We start from the raw sequence: 26,862 nt of genomic DNA on the forward strand, positions 1-26,862 counted from the left end.
CACATTGCCTCACCAATTCCAGACTTCTTGTTTCTGAGCGTAAATGTGCAATGAAGCCTGACAGTGCCAAACGTGCAGCCTAAGGAACTGCAGTGAAGTGTTTTTACTGTCGTCTTTCACAGGCTGACCTCACTAAGCACAGGAGTTTAACCCTTCCACAAGGACTTACAGGACACGGGTCCTCCTGTCACTGCAATGGGACGAGGCAGCACACTGCAGCATTGTAGTGACATCTCTCTGGGTCTCCAGAGCAGTATTGCTGTCTTAGTAAAACTCTTTGCCCACCCAATGTAATAATCCCTCCAGGGCTAATTAGCTCAGGCACGGTGCCATGCTGACACAGTGCTAATGGTTCCAGCTTGGGAGCTTGCCTGGTGCGTTAGCTGGCAAAGTCGTATACTGTTTGTTTTGCACTTGTATATAGACACATGACCGACTGTCTCTGGACGCTCCTCATACCTGCCATAGCGAGGGGAGGCTGAGAGCTCACTGCTGTTCACGTACTCCTTCACAAAGAGGACCCCTCTTCTAGGAATAGATGGAAGCAGAATGAGATGCATTTGCATTATAAAAGGCTGAAACTAATGAGAGACAGCGCAAGGGACCACATGTGTGCACTTGGACACGTACTGTGCGCATGAAAAAGGAGCGAGATGCTGTTGTTCTCCAACAAATACTGAATATCAAGCATTCTTGCTTAATAACACCTAATATGCCCTCTAATTAACCCACCAAAACAAATCAATTTCATTAGAAAGAAAGGATGGGTGATATAACACTTTCATCCAGTTATCCCCTGTTTTGTAGGGATAAGTCCTTTTCAAATCACATCAGGATTATGCACACAATAAGTATTTAGAGAGTCTGTGGTTCTGTCCTTTAACATTAAAACCCTCCTTGCACAGCAATACCTACACTGACCATTTTGTCACAGCAATATCTCTGTCTCTCTCATGCATTATGAATTGCTACCAGTCTGTGGGATGTTTTTTCATATAGAGCTGGCCTTTCTTGCATATTCCTCCCTCTTTAAAATTCTGATTTCCAAATGACATGCCCCCATCTGTCTGTCTGTCTAGAGCTCTGTCACAGTGTGACGGGAGACACCGTGCCCACCGGCTCTCTTCCCAGAGCCATGAAATGAGCTAATCATGCTATTTCTCCGTGCTTCATTTTCATCGCTGCCTTTAAGCTATGATTAATCCTTTCTTCCTATATGAGAAAACTAAACCATGTCACAGATACAGAAAGAAAAGCTTTAAAGCTTTTCTCTTTTTATTTGTACTCAGCACTGACATTTTCCATGTGTATATGTGTTTCTACTGCTTAGACAAGCACTGTGATAAGCAAGCTGTGGCAAGGCCAGGAAGACCCAAATGTTGCCTGCCAGAGCCTATGCTGACCTGTCACTATATTGAAACCGCTCCCTAAATTGAGTTGAACTGTGCAGCAGTTTCCATCTATGAGATGGAGCGTGTGGAAACTACAAATCTCAGAATACTGATCTATAAAAGAAGACAGATCCTGTTCAAGGCTCAACAGGATCTGATGCGCTTGGTTCACAAGGCAAAGAGTCTTCTACTTCTTAATGAGTACATGGAATGAGGAGCTCCATCATGTCCTTCCAGCTACAGTGTGTTTCAGAGGACTCATGATTTTGCCAATCTAATGCACAACTAATGTGCAAACTAATTTGCACAACTAATACTAGGAGCTACATTCTAGTGCCTAAAAAAGGGAGAAATAGACTCAGTTCCTCTTTTGGGTGGGTCTGGCCACCAGTGTCTGTATCCCTCAGTAGAAGAGGCTGAGAAATGTCCCATGGCCCAAAAGACAAGCAGCAAAGCTTGGCTTATGTTCACCAAACAGGATGGCTGCATGTAAAAACTGCTTTACTGAAGGATCATGACCACCCATTGCTCTTTACCCGGCAGTGCTGGAATCAGGCTGGTAGCCAGAGGCTGCTGGGCTGTTGTGTGGTAAGGTGGCAATTGGAGTGCAGATCCTCTCACTTGAACTCGAAAGAAGCCTGGCAAGAGAGAGAAAAGTCTGTGGGCACTGGAAACACAAGCCATAACCTGATCCAAGCTGGCAGCCATGAGAAGACCAACTGCTGTTGTTAGGAAGGTAATTTGGGAAGGTGCAATGTTAAATCTTTTAACCACTCAAGTTCGTTTATCTTTATTGCAGATCAAAGAGAATCCTTCCTCTTTATATGCCTGCCACATATCAGCAATATATGGCAGCACTGTATTGGCAGAAGTGATTTGAAGTCTCATTTATGGGGCCATGGGAGAAAAGATCAAAAGATCTTTGGATGAGCACAGTCCAGAACGTAGCCTGAATGGAAGCAATTATAGAATGAAACTGCATACAGTATGTTGCAAGAGAGGAGGAGAACAGGGCTTATTAGACAAGGTATCTGGAATGGAAGCGACCGTAGAATGAAACTGCATTTGGTATATTGCAGGAGAGGAGGAGAAGGGAGCATAGTGGCCAAGGTCCAATATAACAGTCCCCAGCTTAATCACTTTCAAAGGTGCAGTAGAAAGAAGGTGGCAAATCAATGGCTTCTGAAGCATTGTCAGAAAACAGCTTTGCCTATCCACTCAGCAATGAGAGCTGTTAATTCTGCCTTAAAGGGATAATGCTGGTCTCCCCTAGAGCCACACCTGAGCTATCAAAGGGTCTCATGTCTCCAGCTTACACCCTGAACACACTTCTCCTTTATAGATCCAACACTGAGACCTACACTGGTGCCTCCATGTAGTGTCAGGCTGCACATAGATGGATTGACACTGCCATGAAGGACTACTGACAGCTCAGAGTACCAGTATTCCACTATGCTATTCCAGTATTCCAACATTCTGTGACCAGTTCAGTTGTTTGATCACTGGCTTTCTGGAGAGTTATCTTCTTTCTCAACATTTCTCTCCAGAGACCAGCCATGTAGATAAAATAGACCCTGTGCTAGGTAGCTTTTGACTAGGAACTGTTTAAGGGAAGTTCTGTGACACATTTACTGCCTGGAAACAATTCTTCTCTTTCAGCTTTGGCTTTAGTTCCTAGCTCCTATTCCACAGCAGTTTCATGGAGGATCCATCATAACCATCCAAACTACCCATTTACCTGGTGCTGTTACAGTTTAAGCTGTCCATGTAGAATGGCACCCTGTGGCTTCTCGGGGGAATGGACATGGTGGTGTCTCTGGGAAGGGAGTGGTGGCTACGAAAGGAAGTGATACAATCTCAAGCACTGAACTTGAGCACACGAGCGATTCTTACAAGCGGCAAGAATCTTGGCTGGATGTCTCTCTGCTCAGCAATAGAATTACTCATACATCACAGCCATCCATGCTAACAGCAACTTTCTGAGAGTGCTTAGACCCAGGGAATTAATTAATGGGTCAGGATGCTCCAGATATTGAATAAATCTATCAGTGGAATATTCTTCAGTCTGCATCCCACCCTTTGACTCCTTACCTTGTAGTTATAAGGTTAAATTCACAGTGCCCCCTGGCACTAACACTGTCATATCTGCTGCTCCTAGGGCTGCTTCTCCCATCATAAACTCTCCCTTCATAATCCAAGATAGGTCTGGCAAGGAAGCACAAGGCTCTGATTACATTATACCAGGAACCACTGGAATCCCCACACTGGCTAACAAATATTTTGTCTCAGCAGTCTCTCACTTTACTCTGCCTGCTTCACCCATGCTGGTTTTATAGCTGCAGCACGCCTACAAAGCTCTGAGGCTTGGAAAACTGACTCAGAATCTAATGGTAGAGAATAAAGCTGAAGCAGTTCATAAACTGATGTATTGTGAATATTCTTTCCTCTTCTAATGTTCTCCAAAACCACCATCTGCAAATGTGAACTGCTGACCAGCTGGTCCATCTGGCTGTCAGACCTGCAAGTTTTCATTTCTCCAAGACAGAACTTATTATCAGAACAGCTTTAAACTGCAGGCAAATCTTGGGCTCTTTCAATGGCAAAAATGAGCTTATCGCTTATGGTCATTCTTTTCTTACAAGTGCTCTGGGGTACAGATTATGTTTATAGTGTGTATTAGCACTCTGATCCTGATTAAAGCTTCAGGCAACTGTCTAATTTAAACAATGCTGAAAAACACTGAAAAATCAATGCTGCATTAAAGACAAAAAGAGAGACAAGCTAAGCTTATCATGAGAAAAAATCCTGCTCTGGGCAAGGTGCACTCAGTCTGTGATATAAACCCCAGGGCAGGAAGGAAGTGAGAGTTTACTACACTGCAGAAAGACATGTTAGCATCACAGAGTGCCAGGGGGTGATGACAGGTTATTAAGTGCAACAAAGGTCTATCCCAGTTGTTCTAGTCCTAGTCCACAAATGCCTCCAAATGCAAACAAACTTTCTTACACCATCTCCCTGAAAAATGATGGAAGGTGAAAGGCCACATTCAGATCACACAAATTTATATGGTAGTTATGAAGTGTACAGCTTGACATGCACTTGTGTCATTGTGCATCATGAGAAACCAGAACATTCATGAGTCTGTGCAGTTACAAGGGAAAAACAGATGTGGTCTCTAAACTGAATCTGCCAGGTGTCCAGGCAGTATGTAGGTGGTCTGAACACAACCTGACAAGAACTCTCCAGTATTACAGAGCACTTATTAGCCCAGGTCTTATCTCCAGCCTTTCAGGTCCAAAAAATGAGCTCTGTTGCATATGTTGTGGGAGATGGCCATACTGTTGGTCTCTCAGGGAACAATATCCTGTTCTTACTTCTTGATAAAATAATTGTACAATCTGAATCAGAATTCCTGCCCATTATTTCTGTGCCAGCAGCTTTCACTGTCTCCACATCCCTGCCCCAAACCCTTACCTTCTGGTGTTGAATCCTTGGCTGTCTGCATAGGATGGTATCCTATGGCTGGGTGCTGATACACTGGTGTTAAAAGGCTGGCGGTCCATGTACAGTGGCATGGGATGCTGAGTCTCATACGCACCGAGACCACTCTCTTTTGAGCTGAAGTTAGACCTGCTAAAGAATTAAGGTCATTTTGACCATAAAGCCAATATTTATTTGCTATGACCAGCTCATGAGTACTAATGCCTCTCTGCTGGCAATATGGAAAGGCTCTTAAGGCTAGGAGAGTGGCAGAACACTGTACTATTTCCCCTCCCTAAATGAGCTGAATTCCAAGCACAATGAATGGCTGCAAGGTTCAGCAGTGCTCTAAGCTAAATTGAAGCCCAAAATTAAAACTTAACAAGCATATTTGGGTGAAATCCTAGACTTAATATTCCCTTTGTCAGTATCATTGGATTAGTGTACACTGGAGGAGGAATTTACATGGGTTTGGGACTTCAGCCAGGGCTATACCATTTGTGATGGAAATGGAAAACGATGAGGATTTGAAAGCGGTTGATGGGCTCCCAAAGGGATCATCCCACTGTACCTGGCTGCCATTGGGCTAGGCTCATTGTGTCTCCAGGCTCCTGGGCTCTCATAATGACTATACATGGTGGGAGGGGGTTCTTCATAAACAGAGCTGGTCCTTCTCAGGGAGAAAAAAAGCCTGTCAGCATTTAAAGTGCTTGAGCTGTCCACTATGAATAAATACAGTATCAGCATGATTGTGTTGGTTTCCAAATTCTGCTTCCTCCATTTTCACTAAGCCAAAAAATAAGCATTTGTTATGCCTCTTATGCTATGTTAGGAGAACATAGCATGTGCAAGGCAGCAGTGAAGACAGGCTTGATTTCCTAGCTGCATACCTTTCCCAGCATGTGTTGGATTCATTTCCACTTTGGGTCTTTGGAGCAGTGGTGCTGCCTTCTCTAGGAAGGGAGCTGGATCTGCTAAGAAAGAAGCATAGAATTATTCAGGTTGGAAGAGACCTCAAAGATCATTGAGTCCAACCTCAGTCTAACCATAGTACCCTAACTCTAACAACCCTCTGCTAAATCATATCTCTGAGCACCAAAGAAGACCACTACAGTTTGCAAAGGTGCCACTGAGCACATAATTATTGCAGGATGTAGGTGCAACCTCTGGTGAATCTCCTCCGTCTAGAAAAGCATTCTGTTACTGCATGGAAAGATGACAAATAATTCAAAGTTAGAATGGAAAGAAAAGGAAGGAAAACACACATTTCTTCAGAAATAAGGCTGAAGGGAAAGAAAAATGTAGCTTGAGATGAACATCAGTTATCCAAATGTAACAGTTAATTCATATACCTATGAGCATTATGGCTTATGAGCTGAATTTGAGACTGCTAAAAGCATGAGCTGTCTCACTGGGATACAATTTCAGAAGCATATGCAATATCTTTCCTGCATCCACTGCAGAACAACCCTGAATTTGCACACCTACATTGATTTAGGGACCCTAGACTAACTTCTGCTCACATCAGTGAGGACCGAGACCCTTCTTTCTCCCTACCTGATGAAGAACTACAATTTGGAGTATCTGTGGAACATCCACAATAGCTCCATTTGCTGGAAGGACCCAACAGGACAGAAAGGCTGTAGAGTCATTGCTCTCTCCTTGCCTTTTTTTCCTCCACTGGCCCTTCCTGAGCTTCCTCCTCCACACTCTGTTGTCCCACCACTCACTGTGCATCTCCATGCACTCATGAAGAAAGTCCACATTGGTGACTCCTGATTTCAAATGCAGCATCCTCAGCCCCTCCTCCCCAACTATCTGCAGTAAATAAATTCCCCACATTCTTCATAAAAAGAGAAAGAATTCTATCATTTCTCTTGCCTTCTTGAAGCAAATTCTTCACTCTGCACATAGGATGATAGTCCTGTATTATTGTCAGTGCCACCACTTGTGCTGTCCTTGGACCTGGGGGAGAAGAGCAGCCTGGTTTAAAAGTTGATTTGGAAATAGAAATTTCTTATTGAAATGGAGCCTGAAATAAGATTTTTATCAAGATGTGTAAGTGGGAGAAGACACACAAGGAGCTAACTCTAACCCTACAGGAAAAGGAGGGATGGATGGTGAGCAGTTCCTTACATTGCCATACTCAGGTCATGGTCAGCATGTTTGTTTGACTTGGGAGGCTCTGGGTGGACATCAGGAGGTTCTTGCCCCTTCTCAGCATGGTGGTTTGAGTCAGAAAACCTAAAATAAAAAGCTGTGTTTAAAACAGTACAGAAGAAAGAAGCTTGAGGTGGACAGACATCCATTTTCTAGACAGGAGGCATAAGGCATGAAGCGGGAGACACTGTTTACTTGGCCAATATGATTCTAAACTGCCCTGAGGTCAAATCTTGTGGAGATCATGCATATGGATCCCATTCTAACATAAAGGAGCTCAGCTAACGGCCTTTTAGCTCAGGCTGTCACAGAATAAAAACATTAGGTACAGGAGAAAGCACTTGGGTTAGAATTCCTGGCAGACTGATAAATTCTTCTAATACCTTGATACCCTCATGCATGATTTAGCAGCATTCATAACTGTTGGACAGTACTTGCTGACATTTATGGTCAGCAAAAGCTACTGTCTGCCACTGTAGCACCAAAGGTGTCACATCCATGGGTTGATGACACGTGCTGTCAGTGCAGGAATTAGCTCTTGGGCTTTACACACACACAATATTCAATTGGCTTTTCCCAATAACGTGGGTGGGACTGCCTGCTGTAATGTGCCACTATAAAGTCCCTACTCCTGGGTTCAAGGCAGAGGAGAAGTTCTGTGGTCTCAGCTACACTGAGAATGGTGTAAGACAAAGAACTGTGATGTAAACAGATACTTCAGGTTAGTTCCAAAAATCACTTAAAATCACTTACCCTCCTTGGGCTACCTCTAGCTTATGGTCATGTGAGGCCAGTGTGCTCTCATGCTCCCTGTCTCTAGGAGTGTCCACCTCTTTGAAATCTTGGAAGGACCTGACAAAGGAAAAGGAAACCTCATTCGTGGTAGTCAGGCAAAGACATCTACTTAGTCCAATGCACACTGAACAGTAAAAACAGTCACAAGGCTTTGGCCGAGGCTAAGATGCAACAAGTACAATGAAGCACTGCCTTCAGCAAGCTTAACTGCTTGGAATCCAACAGGTGGATCAAGCAGCAACGTTTTCATAGCCTGAAATTAGCTCTTTAAAATACTAGTCCAATTCGTGTTATATCTAGACAAACATTCTGATCTTCAGCATGAAAGTAGACCTACAGGGTATCAGATTATTTATGGTGACTGTATCATGTCAAGGCTGTGTATGTCAGGGCAGGCATTAATGTGCTGACAATACCTGAGGCTCCCTCACTATCAGTCTTTTGGCAAAACACTTTTCAACTCACTGAATTTCTGTTTCTTTGTTTAGTGGGATAGGAACCCCTCTAGAGAAGAGCTGTGGCTGATGCACTGGGGTTTTATGGCATATGATACTGTCACAGTGACAATGATAATAGTTCTTTATATTTTTTCTTATCAGTTTTGAGACCTTCACTATCTCTGCACCATGGTGCAAAACCCAAAAGGACTCAAAACCTGAACCAGTCCATGAAAATGGACCCCTATGAGTGCACTGTGGCCTGCTCTAAGTACCTCATCCCCAGCTGTCCAACCACTCTGCTCACATCAGGCTTTGTGTCCTGGGCTTCCCAGTGCAGAAAGCAATGGAGAAGTGGGTGATGCACACTCACATCCTACACTAGGTCTGGGTCAGAACATGGCGGACATCCTGCTGGGAAGAACTTGGGAAGCGTTAAATATATTTGCTGTGTGATTTGAGTCTACATATGACATTTGTTACTACAATGGATATTAGAGAGAGGAACAGTTTGTAACTTCTTGGACAAACAGCCTTTATTATTCTGTTGTTTTTGTGCTTCTTATTTCTTCTTATTTCTTTTGGAATCAGCACCTCTAAGGTTTCCAGCAGTGAAAAAGAACATTAGAAAACAGGAGCTTAGCACCCCAGGTCCTTACTTTGCTTCGTTCCAGTCAGGCTTGCTGTATGCTGGGACTGTGGAGTTCATGAATCTGTTCTCTTGGGTGCTACTTCTCTCCTCATAGTTCAGGACAGATCTGGCAAGCAAAGAAAGGCCCGTTATTTCTTTAATAACTGGCATACAAATAATCACACTGGTAAGTATAATCTGCTCACAAGACAATTCTCCTGACAAGCTGTACCATTCACTGTCCTGCACCAGGGTCTCTCTCTAGGGACCATAATTAGTCGCATTTTAGCATACTCCTCCTATTCCAGCTACCTTTCAGCTCCCTTGCTGCCACTTCAGCATTGCTTAGCAGTCCACCATTCTCAGCAAATGAGGAAGCTGTGACTAAACCCCTTCATGAATGGATGCATCAAGAGGAGAAAAAAGCTGGAGTGCTTGATTCACATCTAAGAAGATGGAAGCACTTTTGTTGTTGTTGCACGATGCCCTGTAGACCTCAGCACAGTCCCTATTATTCTTGGGACAAAAGCTGTAAGAAGAAGCCTCTTTCTCTGCTTCTCTTCCCTTAATCCTCACTGTTATTCATACACCCATTAATTTATCCCATTCTAACCTTTTAAAGGAATATTCTGTGTCCTCAAGGTGTGCAGGGGTGCCCTCGGTGGGAGAAGCGACATCAGACTGCAAACCAGACCTGTCAAATAAATAAATAAATAAAAATCAACAGCTTGATGGCTTGCCAAAGGCTGCTAAAGCGCACCAAGGGGCACTCACTGTATGAAATAATACCACACTTCACACAACACCAGAAAACAGAAAGTGATTTTCTCCAAGAACTGCTTTTCCTTCAGGTAGAAATATTTTCACTATCTCTAATAAAGAAGAATAGAAGCTGTAAGTGGAACTAATACAGTCTCTCAGCCTCAATTCACACACAGCCTGGCTGGATACATCAATTTTCTGGCCTGTCATAGGATCGTGCACCTGTGTGTCTGTGCACAACACAGATGTCTTTGGGGAAGATGCTTCTATGTTACTAGCAGCAGTTCTAGGTCTTGCATTTTATACCATCCTACAGGGAACCTTGTGATCCTCTTCACATGGGGGCATGGGGGCTGGAAGACAACATTTACTCACTTCCATTTCTTTTGTAAGCCAATAAACAGAGTCAAGTTCCAAAATAACCAATTAGAATCACAGAATGGCTTGGATAGGAAGGAACCTCAAGGATCATCTAATTCTAACCTCTCTGCTGTGCCAGGGTTACCAACCACTAGATCAGATTGCCTAGGAACCCATCCAACCTGGCTTTGGATGCCTCCTGAAATGGAGCAACCACAACTTCTCTGGGCAGCTGGTCCCAGTGACTCACTACCCTCTGAGTAAAGAATTTTTTCCTAACATCTAATCTAAACCTCCCCTTGGTCAGATTAAATACATGCCCCTTTGTCCTATCACTGTCTGTGTAAAAAGCCAGTCCTGCTTGTAAGCTCCTTTCAAGTACAGGAAGATCACAATGAGGTCTCCCCATATTCTTCTCCATGCTAAACATTCCCAGCTCCTTCAACCTTTCATCCAAGGAAAGGTGCTCCAGCGTTCATAAGAATAAGAGAGGAAAGCAGCCTCAGGGAGATTAGTGTATACAGTGTCAACAGCAGTGAGTGTGTTTGAGATCAATGTTAAAAGCAATGATAATGCTGCCATATCTGCTCCTTAGCTGATTTGGTAGGAAAACGCTAATGTGAAACAGTGTCTCTCTTAGCTTTTTTGCACAATTTGTACTCTGCTTCCAACTCTACTGTGAATACATTATTTATTCTTCCCCCCGAACCTACCTGCTGCTAGCAGCAGCACTGTGAATACCAGCACCAGGCTCTGATCTTGCAGGTTCAGACTTTGCATCATCTGTGTAGGGAGAAGCCTCGTACCGTTGTTGCAGCTTGTCTACAGCATCTGCAGATCTGTCCCTATAACCAGAGTCAGACCTGGTAAGAAAGGGAGATTGGTGGGTCACTGACTGAAGCTTAGCAGGCTGGAGAATGGAGCAAGAAGTGAAAACAAACATGAGATTTTCTAGTCTCAAACAATTTCCATCTTAGCTCCCTAACATTCTTGCAGCAGATCTGAAGGGCAGAGACCATCCAACCATCTCAGGCTAGTGCAAAGAAGTAGCTGAAAGATCACAGATAAGCTGGTGGATCAGCTCCATTCCCTTTTTAAAGTGCATACAAGCTCCTAGAACACATTTTTTACGGTAATGTAGCATCAAGAAAAGACCATTTCCACTTCAAACTAGGAAAATATATGTGCATTTTCACTGCTAATCTTCTTTACACTTACCTCGGTCGGTAAAATCCATTGTTGGCTTCTGTGTGTTCAGAATAACTGAAAAGGAGATAAAACAGCTTCAGAAAGCATCCCTGTTTTGATCTGGGTAACAATCTGCAATTATTTTCTTATACATTTAGAAAAGGAGAGAGAATAAAACCCCTAAGACTTCCCAGGGATGGGAACTACACTTCCCTAAGTGTATTTCTACAGGTAAAATGGCCAGAAACTTAGGGGAAATTCACTGTGCAAGAAGCAGTTAGTAACTCTGAAAATCATCAACATGACAGATGCTAGTGGTATTGAGTCACCTAGAAATTCAAGCCAGGACTCTTCCAAAATCAGTGGGATGTCCTGCAGGCCACAGCTGCAACACAGGGACTTCTATTTTCACACACAGAAGGGAAGGAACAGCCCTTATGTCTTCTGTTTTGCCTCAAGGGAGCTGACAAAATAGGGAACTACAGGTGTCTGATCCTAAATTGTGCGTTTCTGTTTGCTTGTTTCATGGCTGTGAGCACTGATAAAGCAGATGGGTGAACAGCTCTTACTGAACTTCTCTTCTGAATGCCACAGTGATAGCAGCTTTCCTCCTTCAATTCCACTGTGTCAGGCTGGACAGAAACACAGCTCTTTGCATTTGCAACTTTGTTAATTTGAGAATCTAATTTATGTGTTTCCCCTTCCAGTAGCGGTCAGGCTCTCTAGAAAAGTTGTAAAATAAACTGTCTTATTGCCACAGAACAGGAAGGAACTGGGTTGTTTCAGTCACCTTCAGTGGATGTCTGAGAGGTACCTTCGTACTTGCACTGATTTCTGGACCAAATTAAACCATTGCTTCCCAGAGAAGGAGAAGACCTTCGAGGACCGGGATATGGAGGTGAACAGCAGCAGTGTGGAGTCCCAGTAAAGGAGCTCCACTGGGTATCAGCTACTTTGGATGCCAAAAATACTGGTGCCCACAGGAAGGATCAGGATTCTGCCAAGGATGGTTCCCAGTAAGGTGGGAGCAGATGATGATTCTCATGCACGCAAAAGGCAAGCAGAGCAGTGACAATGGACTGCAGTCAGAGACAACAACTGCACCTGTAGTTATGGGATCTTTAACTAGTTTTCACAATACCTTAGAGTCAGGACAACTTTTCCTAGCAACTGAACCTTTTTCCAGACACTTTAGAAGAAAAGGGAGTTTCTAGCCTTTATCTTTTCTAAGGAGAACCTTGTTGTAAAAATAAGTTGATAGGTGGAAGCCTGGAGTTGTCTCAGATGTGAAGCTCTCTATACCGTAATAAATAAATAAAGAAATAAAATGTAATCAGTCTGCATTTGGGAATAAATCCAGAAAATGCAGAAATGACCCAGGAAAGTTCTATTTTCCCTGTGTAATAGAAGCTAAGCTAAGAACTGGAACAATATCAAACAATTGTCTGTAAAAAGACAATGTTCTCATTTTAGTTCTTCTCAAATAAAATGTTAGAGAAACCACTGCAGTTCTGCAAAGCACAGACTGAATTGTGCTTTTCCATCAGTAAGTATCCACTCAGAGCTTCCAGACAGCTGAAGTGGAGAAGTTTATTATCTACACAGTACTGAAGTGAATGAAGGAATTTCACACTAACTTTACCTTCCATTTGTGGAAACTGCAGTTGCTCCAGGTTTATCCCATGAGAAAGGCTCAGACTTTTCCTTAAGAGGTTTGTCACTAGAAAAAGAAAAATGCCAGTAAGATATGACCAGCGTCTTACATTATATGACCATAGGACAGTCTGCTAATGTTTAGTTTGGACAAGCACAGAATGGGGCTAACGCAATATACCAGGATATGGAGAACCAACCTTTTATGTGCTGTGGACCTGACTGCAGCTCATGGGTTACTTAGAGAGATGTGCTGCTCCCTGGAGTGGGGAATTGATAAACCCTTTGCTCGCATAAAAGTGCCCTACAACAGATGCTCTCTGCTCCTGGGTCAGAGAGGCCTTCCTGAAAGGTCCACCAGCTGCACCTCTTTGTTGTGCCCAACTACACCCATCATTCACTCCCCAGACCTGTCAGGCTGTGCATGTTTCCCTCCCCGCCAATTATTTTCTCTCCAATTTTAGGTGGCTCCAAATTTAGAGGAGTCCTCTAATTTCTCCGGGAGACTGATGCACAATTAGGAGAAGCTATGTGACCCAGATGACCCTAAGCACAATGAGTGCATTGTAGTCAGGCTGTCCCTGCAATGACATACAAGGATATATTTATGGGCCTCAGCTGAATGATCAATATAGTCTCTACCAGACTCTACCTTTTCTCAAGCATGCTAGACTTTTTTTTTTCACCAGGATATAAAGCTGGGAAGATTTCTACCTCTATCTTCACTGAGGAAGGAACAGAAAAAAAAATGACAAGTTTCAGCCTAGCCAACAGATGATGCTCTTGGAGAGCAGCCCAGGACCATGACTGCAGAGATCCCATCTGTTTGAGACCACTAGCAGGTATATAACATATCTAAGCAAAAAACCGGGTTATGCCTTATGTTCAGCAATATAGACCAGCCTTTCTCAACTTCTTACCCATCTCCATGCTGTGGCACAGTTTCCAGGGAAGAGCTCCCGTTAGGAGTTTGTCTGCTTTCACCATTTCTGCAAGCAAAACAGCAAAAACAATTAGATAAGGAGATGTGGGAACAGAATGTGAGGCACAGGAACTCCATGGTACAGCGATAAGGGCAGTGTGGGGACTGGACTGAAATAAAAGCACGATCAGTTCAGGAGATAGGAAGGTCTGTACGTTTTGGACTCATTCTCATCAGAAAGAACCAAGTGATGTTTGAGCTGTGGGAGGCCCACAAGCTTTCATCTGGGTATGTTTTCTCCCAGGTTGTTGATGCTTTCATAACACACTGCTTTCTTAGAGTTCTCATGCTATAGGATCGATCTCTCCAGGGCAGCAAGCCTCTTGCTATCACTAGTGGAGCTTTAGGAGGATTCAGAGCCAGCAGACCTACCTGATCTCAGTATACGTGGAAATTTTCTCTGAAGTTTCCCTTAAGGTTGTGGTTGTTTGGCTCTTACTGCCTATTTCAGTGCTGCAAGAGAAAACAAGGAAAGCAGTTGTCTTTCCCGAACTAACCAGCTCCCCCTCACAGCTGACCAAAATTATCTTGTGCCGAAGTGTCCCTTTCAGCAAATAAACAGAATTTAAAACAAACATCACTGCTTCCACTACATCCACTTTAGAACAGTCTTATCAGAAGCAACTGTGTCTGCCAATGGTACACAGGGGAAAAGAAAACAAACAAAAAACCACAAGGTCTGTGACCAATGCAGTTTGCAGTACTGTGGAAAAACATTTTAACATTTCTTTTTATACGATACTCTGAATTCAATCAAACAGAGTTGAAGGCAACTGGAAATTATTCCACCACACATTTAGCAAGAGTTTGGTGGTTCTTTTCCTCACGTTTTGAGCTCTTACATCAAAATGTCAGATTCTTTCGAGACACAGCATGGATTTCAGACAGAAAACCTTTGTAGGTTCACACAGCTGTTTTAAAAGTCTTCCATGTACAAGGCTGACAAATTGGCTTCATTTCATCTCCTAGAGGTGTGACAACAGAAGTCTTTGATTCCAAGCTACGTACGAGCTGATACTGCACCAAACGATGTCCAAGGCATCCTGGCTGTGCTGTAACACTCACCTGGTGGGCGACACCGCTGTTGTCTTTGCTGCATTCCAGGAAGGCCCGACTGTGGGGTTTTTTAGCCCATTGGCACTGACAGAATGAAAACAAACAAACCCCACAAGTAACAAACCATTAAAAACAGAATATCTTTTAGTCACAATCCTGCTTGCTGGCCCACAGCTCTCATGTCTGCCTCTGAGGTAGTTAGAGGACAAATCCTGATGTGTAAGGACTCACACACAGCTGTCCCTGAGCACTGTTGCACTGATGCGACTAATAGTAATTTTGCTGAAATGCTCAGTCTAAAAACTGACTTTTCCTGTCTAGCACAATTGGGGCTGTTTCTGTCCACAGTATTTGAGCTCGTACCACAAAAAAACCACAAGTTTACACAAATTTGTAGGTTAAAGCTCAGTGCATTTACAAAACTGCTTTAACTCTATGCGCATAAATGTGAGCAAGGTTGGGTAAGTGCATCTCATCCCTGCCTCAAACCACAATGGTACAAATTACCACCAAAATTCATGAGGCAGATCCTTCACCCTGAAAACAAAGCACTACAGGCTGAAAGAAAGAAAGGCTGCATCTATTGGAGTCCCTGCTGGGCCCACCAAGGACTAGAGAGTGGCAGAGAAGCTAATAATGCTGCTGCTTGGCTTCAAGCCACTCTTCATAGCTCAAACAGAGAGCTTGATCCCAAATTAAATGAATCTGCTTAAAAACAGAAGAATATTTTCCTTCCTAGGACAAACACTGCCACCTCCACATAGGTCTCAGCCCCACACATCAGTGGCTTCTGACCAGTGTGGACTAGCAGAGAATATTACTGCTGCTTCTTTACATCAAAGACAGCTTAATCCCAGGTTTTTCAGACCACCGCAGGAATGCTTCAGTCTGTCCTCCACAGCTCCACAGTAGCCTGTTCTAGTGGCTGGGAGCTTGAAATGAGGCTAACTTTTACCACAAAAGCAGAGATCAATTTAAAGATAACGAACTTCTCAAACCTCCCAAGTCACACCTATCTGTTGCTATCAAGATAAAATAATTAAATCTAAAGTCTAACAAAAGCAGAGAGCTGGCTCAGGGGACTGGAAATAATGAGATATTGAGTACTTCATGTCTAGGTGATGAGGTCAGTTCACACAGCCAAGTCTGCTAGTACAAGAAAATCATTACTATCTGATAGCTCCTTGATGGGCAGGTGAGTTCATCTAAACCTGTCCTGACTCTTCTTGCACGTTGTCTCTCCAGAACTGCTCTCAGGCTTATTCCTGTGGCATATGAGCACCTTGTGAAGACAAGGCCGACTGCTGTGGTGTGTGATAGGGAGAGGGGCTCGGTGGCAATTTTATATCATGCAACGCACTGTAGCTTATGCTACTCATCTTTCCATTTCAGTTGTTCTCTTTCAGCAAGAAAGAGGCAACAAGGGCTTAATGAGAAGTCTTCTGAAAAACCTCCAGCTAAATGGAAAGATGGAAAGTCACTGTACCCAAAAATCAAGGACAATCACCACACTTCTCCAGAATGAGGTCAATACCTGTTGTCATCTGCTGTAAACTTGCATGAATCAGACACAGTCGGATTCCTCCTCTGCTGTCCTTCTTCTCCTATCTCAATTCTTCCAGACAGAGCGGGGAGGTAAATGTGAAAAAAATTAAATGTATCACAATTTCCCATTCACCACTACTAGCTAATCCAGGCAGTTTACTTTAGCTTTCCCTTAAGCTATGTTTTCTTTTTCCCTCAGAGGTACATTTTTCCTGTCCTTTTTGCTCTGTGCTGTTATTGCTGAGCATCCAAAATGGCTGAATGAAGTAAGATCTGAAGCCAAAATCAGTGTCATTTTTTCTGCCACAGTCACTTTACAAATAGCATCAGCTGAACATTTAAGTTCCAGAAAATGGCTTAGATATCATTTCCTTATGGTACCAAGTGCTTCAGAAATTAAACACCTAAAGAATGTTGGCAGTGCTGGTTGGAACCAGACTTCTCTGGAAGAAGAAAGGCAATGAATGAATTAATACAATCCCTCCTCATTTCAGGTTGCCCACAAACCAAACATATTCTCATTGTTCATAATAATGTGAACTCTCAAAATCCAGTGTGATTCATTCCTAAGCATCCTCTTTACATTAACTGTCCCTCCTCTGCTTTGAAGCACATTGGTATCTCCTATCCTAGCATTTAACAGCAACCCTGGCATAGCAGACACACAGCCCCAGCAGTACTGCTAGAGCAGGGGTCAGTGACCTACCTCTTGGCAAATAAGGGTGGGAACTCTTGTGTTGGGCTTCTGTAAGGGAAGCATAAAGGTAGTGGTTAGAAATTTGGAGGGAAAGACACACCTTATGCAGGAGTGGTCACTGATCTATATGGTGCAAAGGCAGGGCTGACAGTGAGTGCCTCTCTCCAGACCACAAATACTTGATGCACCAGAAAAAAACAGCAGCCAGTTCAAACTCCCTCAGTGTCCTTATAAATCCTGCTCAGGCACTCCTCCCATTCTCAGCACAGTCAAATGCTTCTGGCACATCCCTCCCTGCTTCCTCCCACACTACTGGTGCCTCGTTCCATCACACTGAGTTAGGTCAGGAGGAAGAAGATCTACAGTGAAAGCAAGCTGCAAAATAAAAGTCACTAGCACAGTTCCTCAGAGATTAGAGGCCTTGGAAATCTGTTTATTTCCTCCAAGGAAAGAGGAGGACAAAACAGCCTTGAACAGCAGCTCCCAGACATCATTTATGCTACTGTTACATACCCACATGTTTGTTAAGTTTTTGGTGTTTTGTTTTCTGCCAAAAAGAATTATTGTGAAGCTGAAATTAAGATCAGGATCTCGTAAATCTAAGCATCACTCAAACACAACATAGAGGCAGACTGTACCAAAAAGGTAACCCAATTTGGATGTGGTTTCCACTGATGGGCTGTATTTGCTCTAATCTCCCCTTACCTTGTAAGTACATCCTGCAGTGAGACTGGTATTAGAAAGTGACTGACAATCTGGGTCTTAATTGTGGGTCCCAGAGAATTAGAGACTATCACAGTATTTTCTCCTGCTGAAACTATATTCCTGTCAGCAGGGGAGTCTTCTCATGATTCCTAGAAGACTTGCCCAGTTCTGCAGAAACTTGCAAATAACCTTGGTACTTCCACAAAGAGAGCAGCAAAGTCTTCTCCGCTTACTTGGGAGATACCCAATATCTTCAGTGAGTCTTTAGATCAGAATGCTACCCTCAGACCATTGCCAGTAGCCTCTTCCCCACTTCTTTCCTCATACTCACCCACTGCTTTTCTTAGCCGCTGAGAGGACGTAAGCTCGTTCCCTGCTGGCAGTGCGCCTCAGGACACTGTTGGCTGCCTCTGTCCTGGAAAGGAAGGAAAAGGTCACATTCTGCTCATAAGGTGCTGCTGGGTGCAGCCTTAAGATGCAATAGACAAACAACCCAGTGGAGACTTGTCCTAAACCTGACAGAGGAAACTCCAAAATGAAAAGATTTTTATTAGTTTATCCCCACTGGTCAGATTACCAAGTTTCACTGTAAAGTCTTGCATATGAGAAAAAGCAACTTTAGAAACAAAACACACAAATGCAGACTTGCCACAGGAACAAACTCATCCTACTCCTGGTGTGAGAACAAGACACTCATCTAGATCTGGACTTAGATACAAGTCCCCAAGTGGCCCAGTCTCAAAGACAGCATCAGGAGGACTCCTCTCTTTACTTCTAGGCTATTTGTGCATCTCTATCGTTTCACATAGACACTATGGAGCTGATGGATTCCACAACCCATTTCCAGCTACCAAATTAATTGGGGTATGCTGTCAGGTTGAATCACGTCAGGCTTTTAATTATATTTTGTTGGGAGTGGAGTCGCCTGTGGGCACTGATGTGCTCTGTAGAAATATCTGCTTATTATTTTATTGCAATCAGCCCTAATGGCTTAGCTATAATCATCATTGACCTGACCCTCCCATTAAAGGACAGTTAATCTGAAGTTAGTCCACTTGTCACTGCCCCTTGCAAGAAAAAGGTGGTTACCTGGAAGGCATACCTCTTTTTGTGTTCATCTGGACTAAAAGGCACATCCTTCTCATCCAAGTCCAATGATTTTTGTTTGACATTATAGGGAGCTCTGAAATAGGAAAGGGAGAGCCAGAGTAAGGAAACTGCCTGTGTAGAATGTCACAGTACAAGAAAACAAACAAACAACAACACTTGAGTTAAATCCGAGGGCAGGCTATGTAGAAACAGGCTCAGGCCCTGGAAATGTTGCATATGAGTGGGAGGACACGTGTATTTTTCAGCTGAATTAGGGTACACATGTCCTCATACGATTTTGTTTTATTAGTGGAGGGGTTTTGAGACTAGAGGGTTTTAAGACTACAGGTTGATAAATGCTCAGCTGCATTTCAGAGTACAGCCACAGTCCGTGATGTTAAATGTTGTGAATGAAATGTCATGAGTGTTGTTCTGCCATGAGGCTCTTCCTTTCCTCTGGTTTCATAAAAGCCAGCAATGCAGCAACCCTAGTCCCCAGGTTGCATCCTACAGTTTCTGCCTTAATTACTACCAAGTAATTTTACCAAGGTAAAATTTCCTCCATACAGAGACTACTACCAGGTCAAGAAATGCCTTACAGCCCACACAAGCCTGGAGGTAACATTGAAAAATGCTTAAGTTTCCAATGATTGCTCTCTACGCAGCACTCAGATGATGAAGCCATGCCTGACTGAGCTCCCATGTGTGGGTGGCTTTGATGCTGTTGCTCAGGTGCTGCTGAGCCTGCACATGTGCAGAAGGCATTGGTCTTCTTTGCACACTCACAATTTCTTGTAATCCTCAGTTGTCATCCTGTAGCCAGAAGAATGGCACGAACTGGGTCCTTTCGTGGCAGTGCTGCAGATGGCACAAATCACAATGGTTAATACGACCCTCCTGAGCTCTCATCCTCTTTCACCCTCTCCCCATGCTCCACAAGATGAAGAAAAACAGAGTGATCCTTACTATCCACCCTCTGAATTTAGGGGCAGAATTCTTTCCATGGTCTTGGATTAGGATTTGAAGTCTATTTTGATTTTTCGGGGCCATTGAGTTGTCAAAGCTAGTATGGGTATACTCTTCTGTGAGACTACTGTGAGGCTACTCAATCCCAGGATTAGCAAGGGAGAAGTTTCACAGTCAGCTGCTATCCTATGCTTTGGTGGGGAAAATACAGTTTGATGTCTTGTTTCCATGTTCTGAGTAGAGCTGCTAAATCAAAAGCCCTGTCTTTCAGTGTTATATGGTGATTTAAAGAAGCTCACAAGCACCAACCAAAGTAAAAGGGTCACTCAAAATACATACAGTATTTAGAAGTTCATTTTCATTAAGAACTGGAAGATATACATACCTTTTCTGTGCCGGCTTAGAAGATGGAGGATTTGGCACAGAAGGAGTCTTATCGATGGTTTTTGTGAACACTCCCCTATGAGAAAAGAGACATACTAAAATTGTTTTTCAGGGAAGAGTTTGGAGCTAAGATTAGGATAAAGATTAAGAGTTTGGAGCTAAGATCGGGAGACATGCAGCCACTCTTAGGCCTAATAGCATCTACCTGTTCTGTTGGCTCAGGATACCAAAAAATTATAAGATGCTTTCCTGGGAGAGTCATCCTGAGAGAAGTTTCATCTTCCTACTCTACAGCCTTACACAACACAGTAAAATAGGCTTTTGCACACACTTGGGTGTGTGTGCATCACAGGACTTGCCAACCTGTTTAAGCTAAGTGGGGCATTAGGGTCTCTGCATACAACAAGCTACACATCAGAGGAAGCTGAAGTGCACAAGTCCCATCAGTAGTGATGTTCTGATCCTGATAAAGATTATGGAAAATTTTTGCAGCATGATCATCTTCCCATGTGTGATCATTATATCATGCTGGAGAGATCTGATTTTCTGTTAACATCACCATCCAATTACCTGTTAACAAAACATCCAAGACTATCTCTTAATCACAGAACACGCATCTGTGAGCATTACAGTGTTCTGAACTGGCAGAAGAGACCAATAGATCATAGTATTTTTCTTGTTTGCTGCTCCTGATATAGTTCTTTCCCTCCACCCCAAGTGCTGCTTACCACTCTGTATACCAACCTGATGAGGTAACCGGATTGAGGCTTGGAGGCAGGAGATCTGTGCAAAGAACAGACATCAGTTAATTAAGAAACATCTGGAAAAGCAGCACCCGTATAAAAGAGAAACGTAAGCATGGCTGTCAAGCCAAAATCTAGCCAAATGAACCTTGGGTGATAGTTTAGATTCCAAACTGACCTTGGAAGGATTCTGTTAAAAAATGAATAACTTTCAGGACAAGATCTAAGAGAGGTGAAAAGGGAAATTTTAGAATTAGCCAATTAAAGTTAGTCGTGCTAACAGTTTTCTGGCTCAGAATGAAGTCCTCAAATTGATGTCACAGATGGAGAAAAACAAAGTACAGATTCTAGCCGCTTTATCACAGGAAAAACATCAGCTTCATACTAATTGCTCTGTCTGTCTGTCCTGAGAAGCTGAGTACAGCATACTTCCAAGGGAGCTAATGCAAAGAGCTACCAACAGGCAGGGATCTGGGCCTTTCCATCAGGACAGAAGTGTCCCTGAAACTTGGTTCAAGCTGACTTGAACAAGTCTATCTGAGATCAAGGTGAGGATCAAGATGAGCATCAAAGACCTGGTTCCACCAAATAGGGCACAGACAGGCTCCTTCCATCCCTGCCCAAATGCAATCCCCTTTCTTTTCCTGCTTGTCCATGTGCCTTCAGGATAATACAGTTGCAAGATAGATCAGCAGGTCTCTGGTCCAGCCCGCTCCAAGCAGGTTCAGCCACAAGGTCAGAGCTCAGCAGAAAGGCAAGTTTACACTGCACATCACCACATGCATAAGGTGGCTGCCAAACTCAAGTTTATCCCATTGCCTTCAGACACAGAAATGCAAACTCACTGCAGGCTTAGCTTAGCTCTGGAGCTCTCTGGATGGGCAAGCTAAAGGATGATGAATTCTAAACATAGCCCCAAGCTTTTGTTTCTGCAGTGTCCTCAGTGCAGGCACCAGCAGTCTGTATCCGGTCTCATCCCCATTGCCTAGTGGTTCCCTGTGCACTGAGCTTTGATCAAAAGCCTCTGGCACAGCAAAAGGGTAGTGCTATAAGCTCATGTGTTCCTTAAAAGTCCTCATGATCTGGAGCTGAAGCAAATTCAGTTCTATTACAGAGCTTCTATTGCTCTGACGAACCTTCAGGCTTAGAGTATACAAATGTTGCTCCAGAATAGGAGTAGATGTGCACCATTAAGCTTTGGGATCATGGCCTTACAAGCATCAGTTTCCCTGCAGTGAAGATACTGGTTGATCCAGTCTCACATCTCTCCATCTAGACTTTGCAGAACCTCAGCTATGCTCTGTACAAGGTGATGGTTGGTGAGACATTATACTGAACAATGTAGTCTCTCCTCAAGAACCGCATTTTTTCAACTCAATCATAGAAGTGAGTGGATTAGAGTAAGAAGAACAAGCGAAAACATGCACTGACACAATGAGATAAAAAGGCAGCAATGGGATGAGTCCCTCAAATTACCTGTCATTCTGGATAGCAGTAGGTGCTGAGGCTGTGGATCCCCCACTAGTTCGCCCAGACCTGAGTACAGAAGAAACAGTCACATAGTTAACTCCTGCTCTTGCTGAACGACCTTGTTAAATGTGGCAAGGATGCTTTCTGAGAGCTGCCTAAAGAAAGCTGTATGGAGCTTGATTTTACTTCTAACTGAAGAGATACTGCTGCAGATTGCTGCCATCCTTGGTGCAGGGATGGCTGCATGTCCCATGAGCTGCAGGGGGAGATGCAGACCTGACTGCTTTACGTCCCTTGAAAACCTCCCATCAAGGTCTGCCTTTTTGCCCATCACTCCAGAGACAGTGAAACAAAACCTGGCCTCAGAAACTTTGAGTTCTCCTGAGACTTCAAATCTGCGTGTGCTGTTGGATTCACAGCTCCCAGCAAATCCCATTTCTCAGTGCTTCTCTCCAGTCTGTACCAAAATGAAACAGGAGCACTGCTTCCTTGGGCAGCGCCATTTCCTGGCATCACAGCAACCCCACAACAAACTAGTTCAACTTGTGTTACTCCTACAAGCTAGAGCTCTCAAGGGATGCTGATGAAGGAAAGGGAGCAGGAAAGCATTCCTTAGAGACAGCACTTACAGTGGGCTGCTCTTCTTTTCATCCTCAGAGTCTGAATTCTGGTGGTGAATCCAGCTCTTATCTCCCTTCAAGGTGGTGCGAACCTTCATCTGTTTAATGATCCTCCTGCGGTCTTCATCCGTAGGTGTAATCACACGATCTACAAGAGGCAGAGGGAAAGGAAGGAGAGAGGAGGAGGGCTGTTGAGAAGGAGCAAAACTTCAGTGTCAGCAGGTGAGCTGCTGGCAAATCTTAGACAGCAGAGAGCACGGGCTCCCCATCAGTCAGAGATGCAAACACTTTATGAGTCTTTTGCTACTTCCTTTGAAAGATGAAAACAAGCTGTCATCCAAAATTCAGGATCAATTTACCCCAGCTCTACTGATGTGTCACCTCTTCTACAGAGAATCAAACAGTTTTTTTCTCCCTCTTTCTGGGGACTGTTTAACATTAATGAGTTATTTTCTTCCAGGGAAACCAAAGAGATTCAGTGGGTGGCCTAATCACATATTTACAAGGCAATGCATTTCCTCTGGCATTTCCCATCAGATCAGCTCTAGCAAAGAGCTTTTTTTTTGGTTTGTGGGAGAGGATGATAAGTCTGGAGCGTGAAACTGAGCCAGTGGCTGGGGGAGAAGCCATGAAACACATAAACTCAGCTTTCTCTGGTGTCCTGAAAGAGAATGGCAGGGACGTATCTTATTAAATTTAAAAGCAAACAAACAAACAAACAAACAAAACAACAACAAACATAACAGTAATGACAGCAACAAGGAAAATATTTTAACAGGGGAAATTCCCCATCCAGTACTTTCTTGTGAGAAAAAACAGCTTTTCCATAGGGAAATTATAGGAGAAGACCAGATAAGAACATTCCTTTTCTGTGTATTTCTAGTTATCTTGCATCCTTTGCCATTTTGGAAATGACTGCTAAGTGCTGAAAACATCAGGCCTGCTCTCCTCATAGAACTTGGACCAATACAGCTCAGGTGTTTAGCAACACTAGCATGTTGTTACAGCTTTACAACTAAATTCATATCAACCAAGACAAGGACACTGCTTGTCTGTATACTCTTAGCCTTTGGCAAACATGATATAATGTAAGGGACAGCTAGGTCTCAGGGTCTTGTGCTCATGGTAGGCTAAAAGGCTGTCAATGCTTCTATTCACTGTTTCAGGTTATCTAAGGATTTGGAAATGTCATCCTCTCTACTGACATCTAGAAGTCCAGTAACAATCCGTCACTTAAAAAGTAAATCTCGAGATTTGCTGCAGATTTCTGTGGCCTAAGCATGTTTTTGGGTGAAAACTTGTAGCTTCTGTGAGTATTTTTCATGCTTCTTTTATAAGGTGTTATTAGGAGCATATTACTAATACAGCAGGGGAAAGATTCGCAATAGCTTGAGACAGGGAAAGGAATTACCTTTGCTGACAGCCAGGGACATCATGGTTCTCAGAATTGCCCTTCCCCTTCAGTTATTGTTTGAAGACAACAGGCCTCTGGAAGAAATGAAAAGAGGGAAAAGCAGATTAGTAGTTCTCATATAAACAGTTTTGGAGTCATGTAGAAGAGGGAGCAGTGAGTCATGTAGAAGAGGGATCACAGCAGTGTCACAGCCACAGAGCCTAGAATGTGGAAAAACCATGGCACATATATCAGAGTTTCAACTTCTCTCCATGCCATGCACCTTCAGCATCAAGGATGGAGAAAAAAATCCAGTGGATGTGTACTCCATATCAGTAAATGGAAAGATTGCTAAAGACAAATGCATCCTCCATGGTCTGGGAGGAAAGCAGAGGAGGAAACTTTAGCAAAGGTGTCTAGACAGATTAAGGTGGAACAGCTCTTCTGGAATCTGTATAAGTAAGAGAAGTTGAGGATGTTTGGGTGAATCATGACATTTTCACCAAGCAGGAGTACAATGAAGGGGCTATTTCTCTTGGCAGACACGTCCCATTATTCCTCATAAAACACAGTAGGGAGAATACCTTACTCTCTCAAAAGAGAAAAAGTTAGTTCCTGCCTCCGCTGGCAGTTGAGTCCCTCCTTGAAGTGCCCACAGCAAAGCAGCAAGGAGAAACTCCTGGATGCACAACTTTGGAGACGCTTTTTAACATTTGCAAACAAACAAGCAAATGAAAGAGAGCAAAAACAAAACAAAAACAAACAAAACCAACAACAACAACAAAGAAACCCACCCCAAACAAACAAACAAAAACCCACAGACCCCAAATGGACCCTTTAAAGTTTTTCCTCTCCCCCATTTGTTCCTTGCCAAAACTATCTGCTGAACCTGGATTCTTAAGTGACTATGCTGTTCATTAAGAGAAATGCCCAACCCTATTTGGGAGCCTGTGAATCTAAAATTAGGTTGTTATTATCTGCTGGTGGGCTTGTCTCTGCAATACTACTGCAAAGCCACACGCCCATCAGGAATGCCGAGCACTGATCTCATAGCGTTGCTTCTTGGCAAAGCCTCCTCCATCGCCTTGTCTCAGCTGAGGATCTGCCTCTGCTCCCTGCATATACACCCTTCATCCAGTTTGCACTCAGATGGAAAACAAGCCCTTTGCTATTACCCCTAGGCTCCCTCTCCCTTCTGCAAACACTCCCAAACATTAATTCAGCTGATGGCATGAGCTGACGGCCCACCCCTTTTCTTAGCCTTCCCAGATCCCCCTTCCCACGCAAAATTTAGTTATCCCTGCTATTTAGATAAAAAAACATTATCTAGGACAACACTGTTGTTTTCATGAAGAGCCTCTAAATCCTAAGGTATATTTCCACCAAAGGCAGGAGGCCTGGCTGCAGTCTGTAGGAGCACAGCCAAAGGATGTATAATCTTGCAACCCTAGGTTAAAAAAGTCACAGCATCTCGGTCCTTCACATAGAGAAGCCACATGGCTTCACTACCTACCAAATCTGAGAAAGATGGATTCCAACCTCAGCTACCTTGCTAACTGCAATTCAGAGGTGCTTCTAGGCATTTGGTGTCCCCTTCTACTTGTTAAATTATTTATTTCAGGATGAGGTAAAGCTGAAGGAAGTAAAGGATGAGAAACAGTGGAAAAGAACAGCTCCAAGAGCTTGAGACAGTCCTAATCCAGGGCAAATGAGTGGCAGAAGTAGGCATGGGCTACACATAATATAATGAGGCATCTGGAAGCTGGTACCTGTCAAGAAGCATAACTTGGGGGGAATTAGCCACCTAGTACAGATCTTTTAGAAGAATAAGCAGAGGCTTAGGAGCACATAGGGAAAGTTCTTAGGAAGATGCTGAGTGAGGGATGGAGCTCATGGTGCTGCTGAACCCTGCTCCTGGACACGCAACATAGCTGGCATCAGCAATACAAGAAACATCATCTCAGTTTATTGCTTAAATAGCAGCTTCGCTTCTTACTCACTCAAATCCCATAGCTTAACAAATACACCCAAAAACGAAGGGAAGCCACAAAGAGTGGCACTCAGCATGCATATAAATACACGTGCCAGAAACTACATGTTGGCCAAGCCTTTTCCTCTGGCGCTGCGTTCCCTCTTCCTGGCTCACATCACCCTGGGAAGGATCGCAGCAAACGCTGACATAACTCCACTGATATTTCTGGCTTGACAAACAGATGTTGGAACACGTCGGTGGTGATCCCCTAGCTTGGCTTTGGGGGACTGGCAATGTTTTCTGCCAGCCTGTTTTTTCCACCTATGATTCATGTAATGGCAGCAGCAGCCCAGCCATCCCAGTGCTGTGAACCATCGGAAGGA

The 26,862-nt window shown here is 43.6% G+C and overlaps 1 protein-coding gene across 21 annotated transcripts in view; it reads right to left on the reverse strand.

Annotated features, from left to right (window-relative positions):
• The window catches only part of ZNF185 (zinc finger protein 185 with LIM domain), a 39,965-nt gene that overhangs the window by 4,079 nt on the left and 9,024 nt on the right, over positions 1–26,862 (reverse strand). For 5 of the 21 annotated variants that reach the window (XM_015860581.2, XM_015860576.1, XM_015860577.1 and 2 more), the window contains 28 exons: positions 24,526–24,602; positions 23,124–23,262; positions 22,501–22,560; positions 21,026–21,064; positions 20,283–20,357; positions 19,718–19,789; positions 18,945–19,025; positions 18,174–18,257; positions 17,147–17,185; positions 16,430–16,510; positions 14,905–14,979; positions 14,212–14,292; positions 13,778–13,846; positions 12,847–12,924; positions 11,235–11,279; positions 10,730–10,879; positions 9,508–9,588; positions 8,923–9,021; positions 7,785–7,883; positions 7,008–7,115; positions 6,753–6,836; positions 5,762–5,845; positions 5,443–5,541; positions 4,866–5,024; positions 3,483–3,596; positions 3,130–3,225; positions 1,928–2,029; positions 460–528 (listed from right to left, as the gene is read on the reverse strand). In XM_015860581.2, coding sequence (XP_015716067.1) covers positions 460–528; positions 1,928–2,029; positions 3,130–3,225; positions 3,483–3,596; positions 4,866–5,024; positions 5,443–5,541; positions 5,762–5,845; positions 6,753–6,836; positions 7,008–7,115; positions 7,785–7,883; positions 8,923–9,021; positions 9,508–9,588; positions 10,730–10,879; positions 11,235–11,279; positions 12,847–12,924; positions 13,778–13,846; positions 14,212–14,292; positions 14,905–14,979; positions 16,430–16,510; positions 17,147–17,185; positions 18,174–18,257; positions 18,945–19,025; positions 19,718–19,789; positions 20,283–20,357; positions 21,026–21,064; positions 22,501–22,560; positions 23,124–23,262; positions 24,526–24,550 — 2,387 coding nt within the window. In that variant the 5' untranslated portion in view covers positions 24,551–24,602. The remainder of the gene's footprint in view (positions 1–459; positions 529–1,927; positions 2,030–3,129; positions 3,226–3,482; positions 3,597–4,865; positions 5,025–5,442; positions 5,542–5,761; positions 5,846–6,752; positions 6,837–7,007; positions 7,116–7,784; positions 7,884–8,922; positions 9,022–9,507; positions 9,589–10,729; positions 10,880–11,234; positions 11,280–12,846; positions 12,925–13,777; positions 13,847–14,211; positions 14,293–14,904; positions 14,980–16,429; positions 16,511–17,146; positions 17,186–18,173; positions 18,258–18,944; positions 19,026–19,717; positions 19,790–20,282; positions 20,358–21,025; positions 21,065–22,500; positions 22,561–23,123; positions 23,263–24,525; positions 24,603–26,862) is intronic. The other 16 variants (XM_015860587.2, XM_015860586.1, XM_015860582.1 and 13 more) reach the window with 16 other exon arrangements.

Source organism: Coturnix japonica, chromosome 4, assembly GCF_001577835.2.
Source record: "Coturnix japonica isolate 7356 chromosome 4, Coturnix japonica 2.1, whole genome shotgun sequence".
NCBI lineage: Eukaryota > Metazoa > Chordata > Aves > Galliformes > Phasianidae > Coturnix > Coturnix japonica.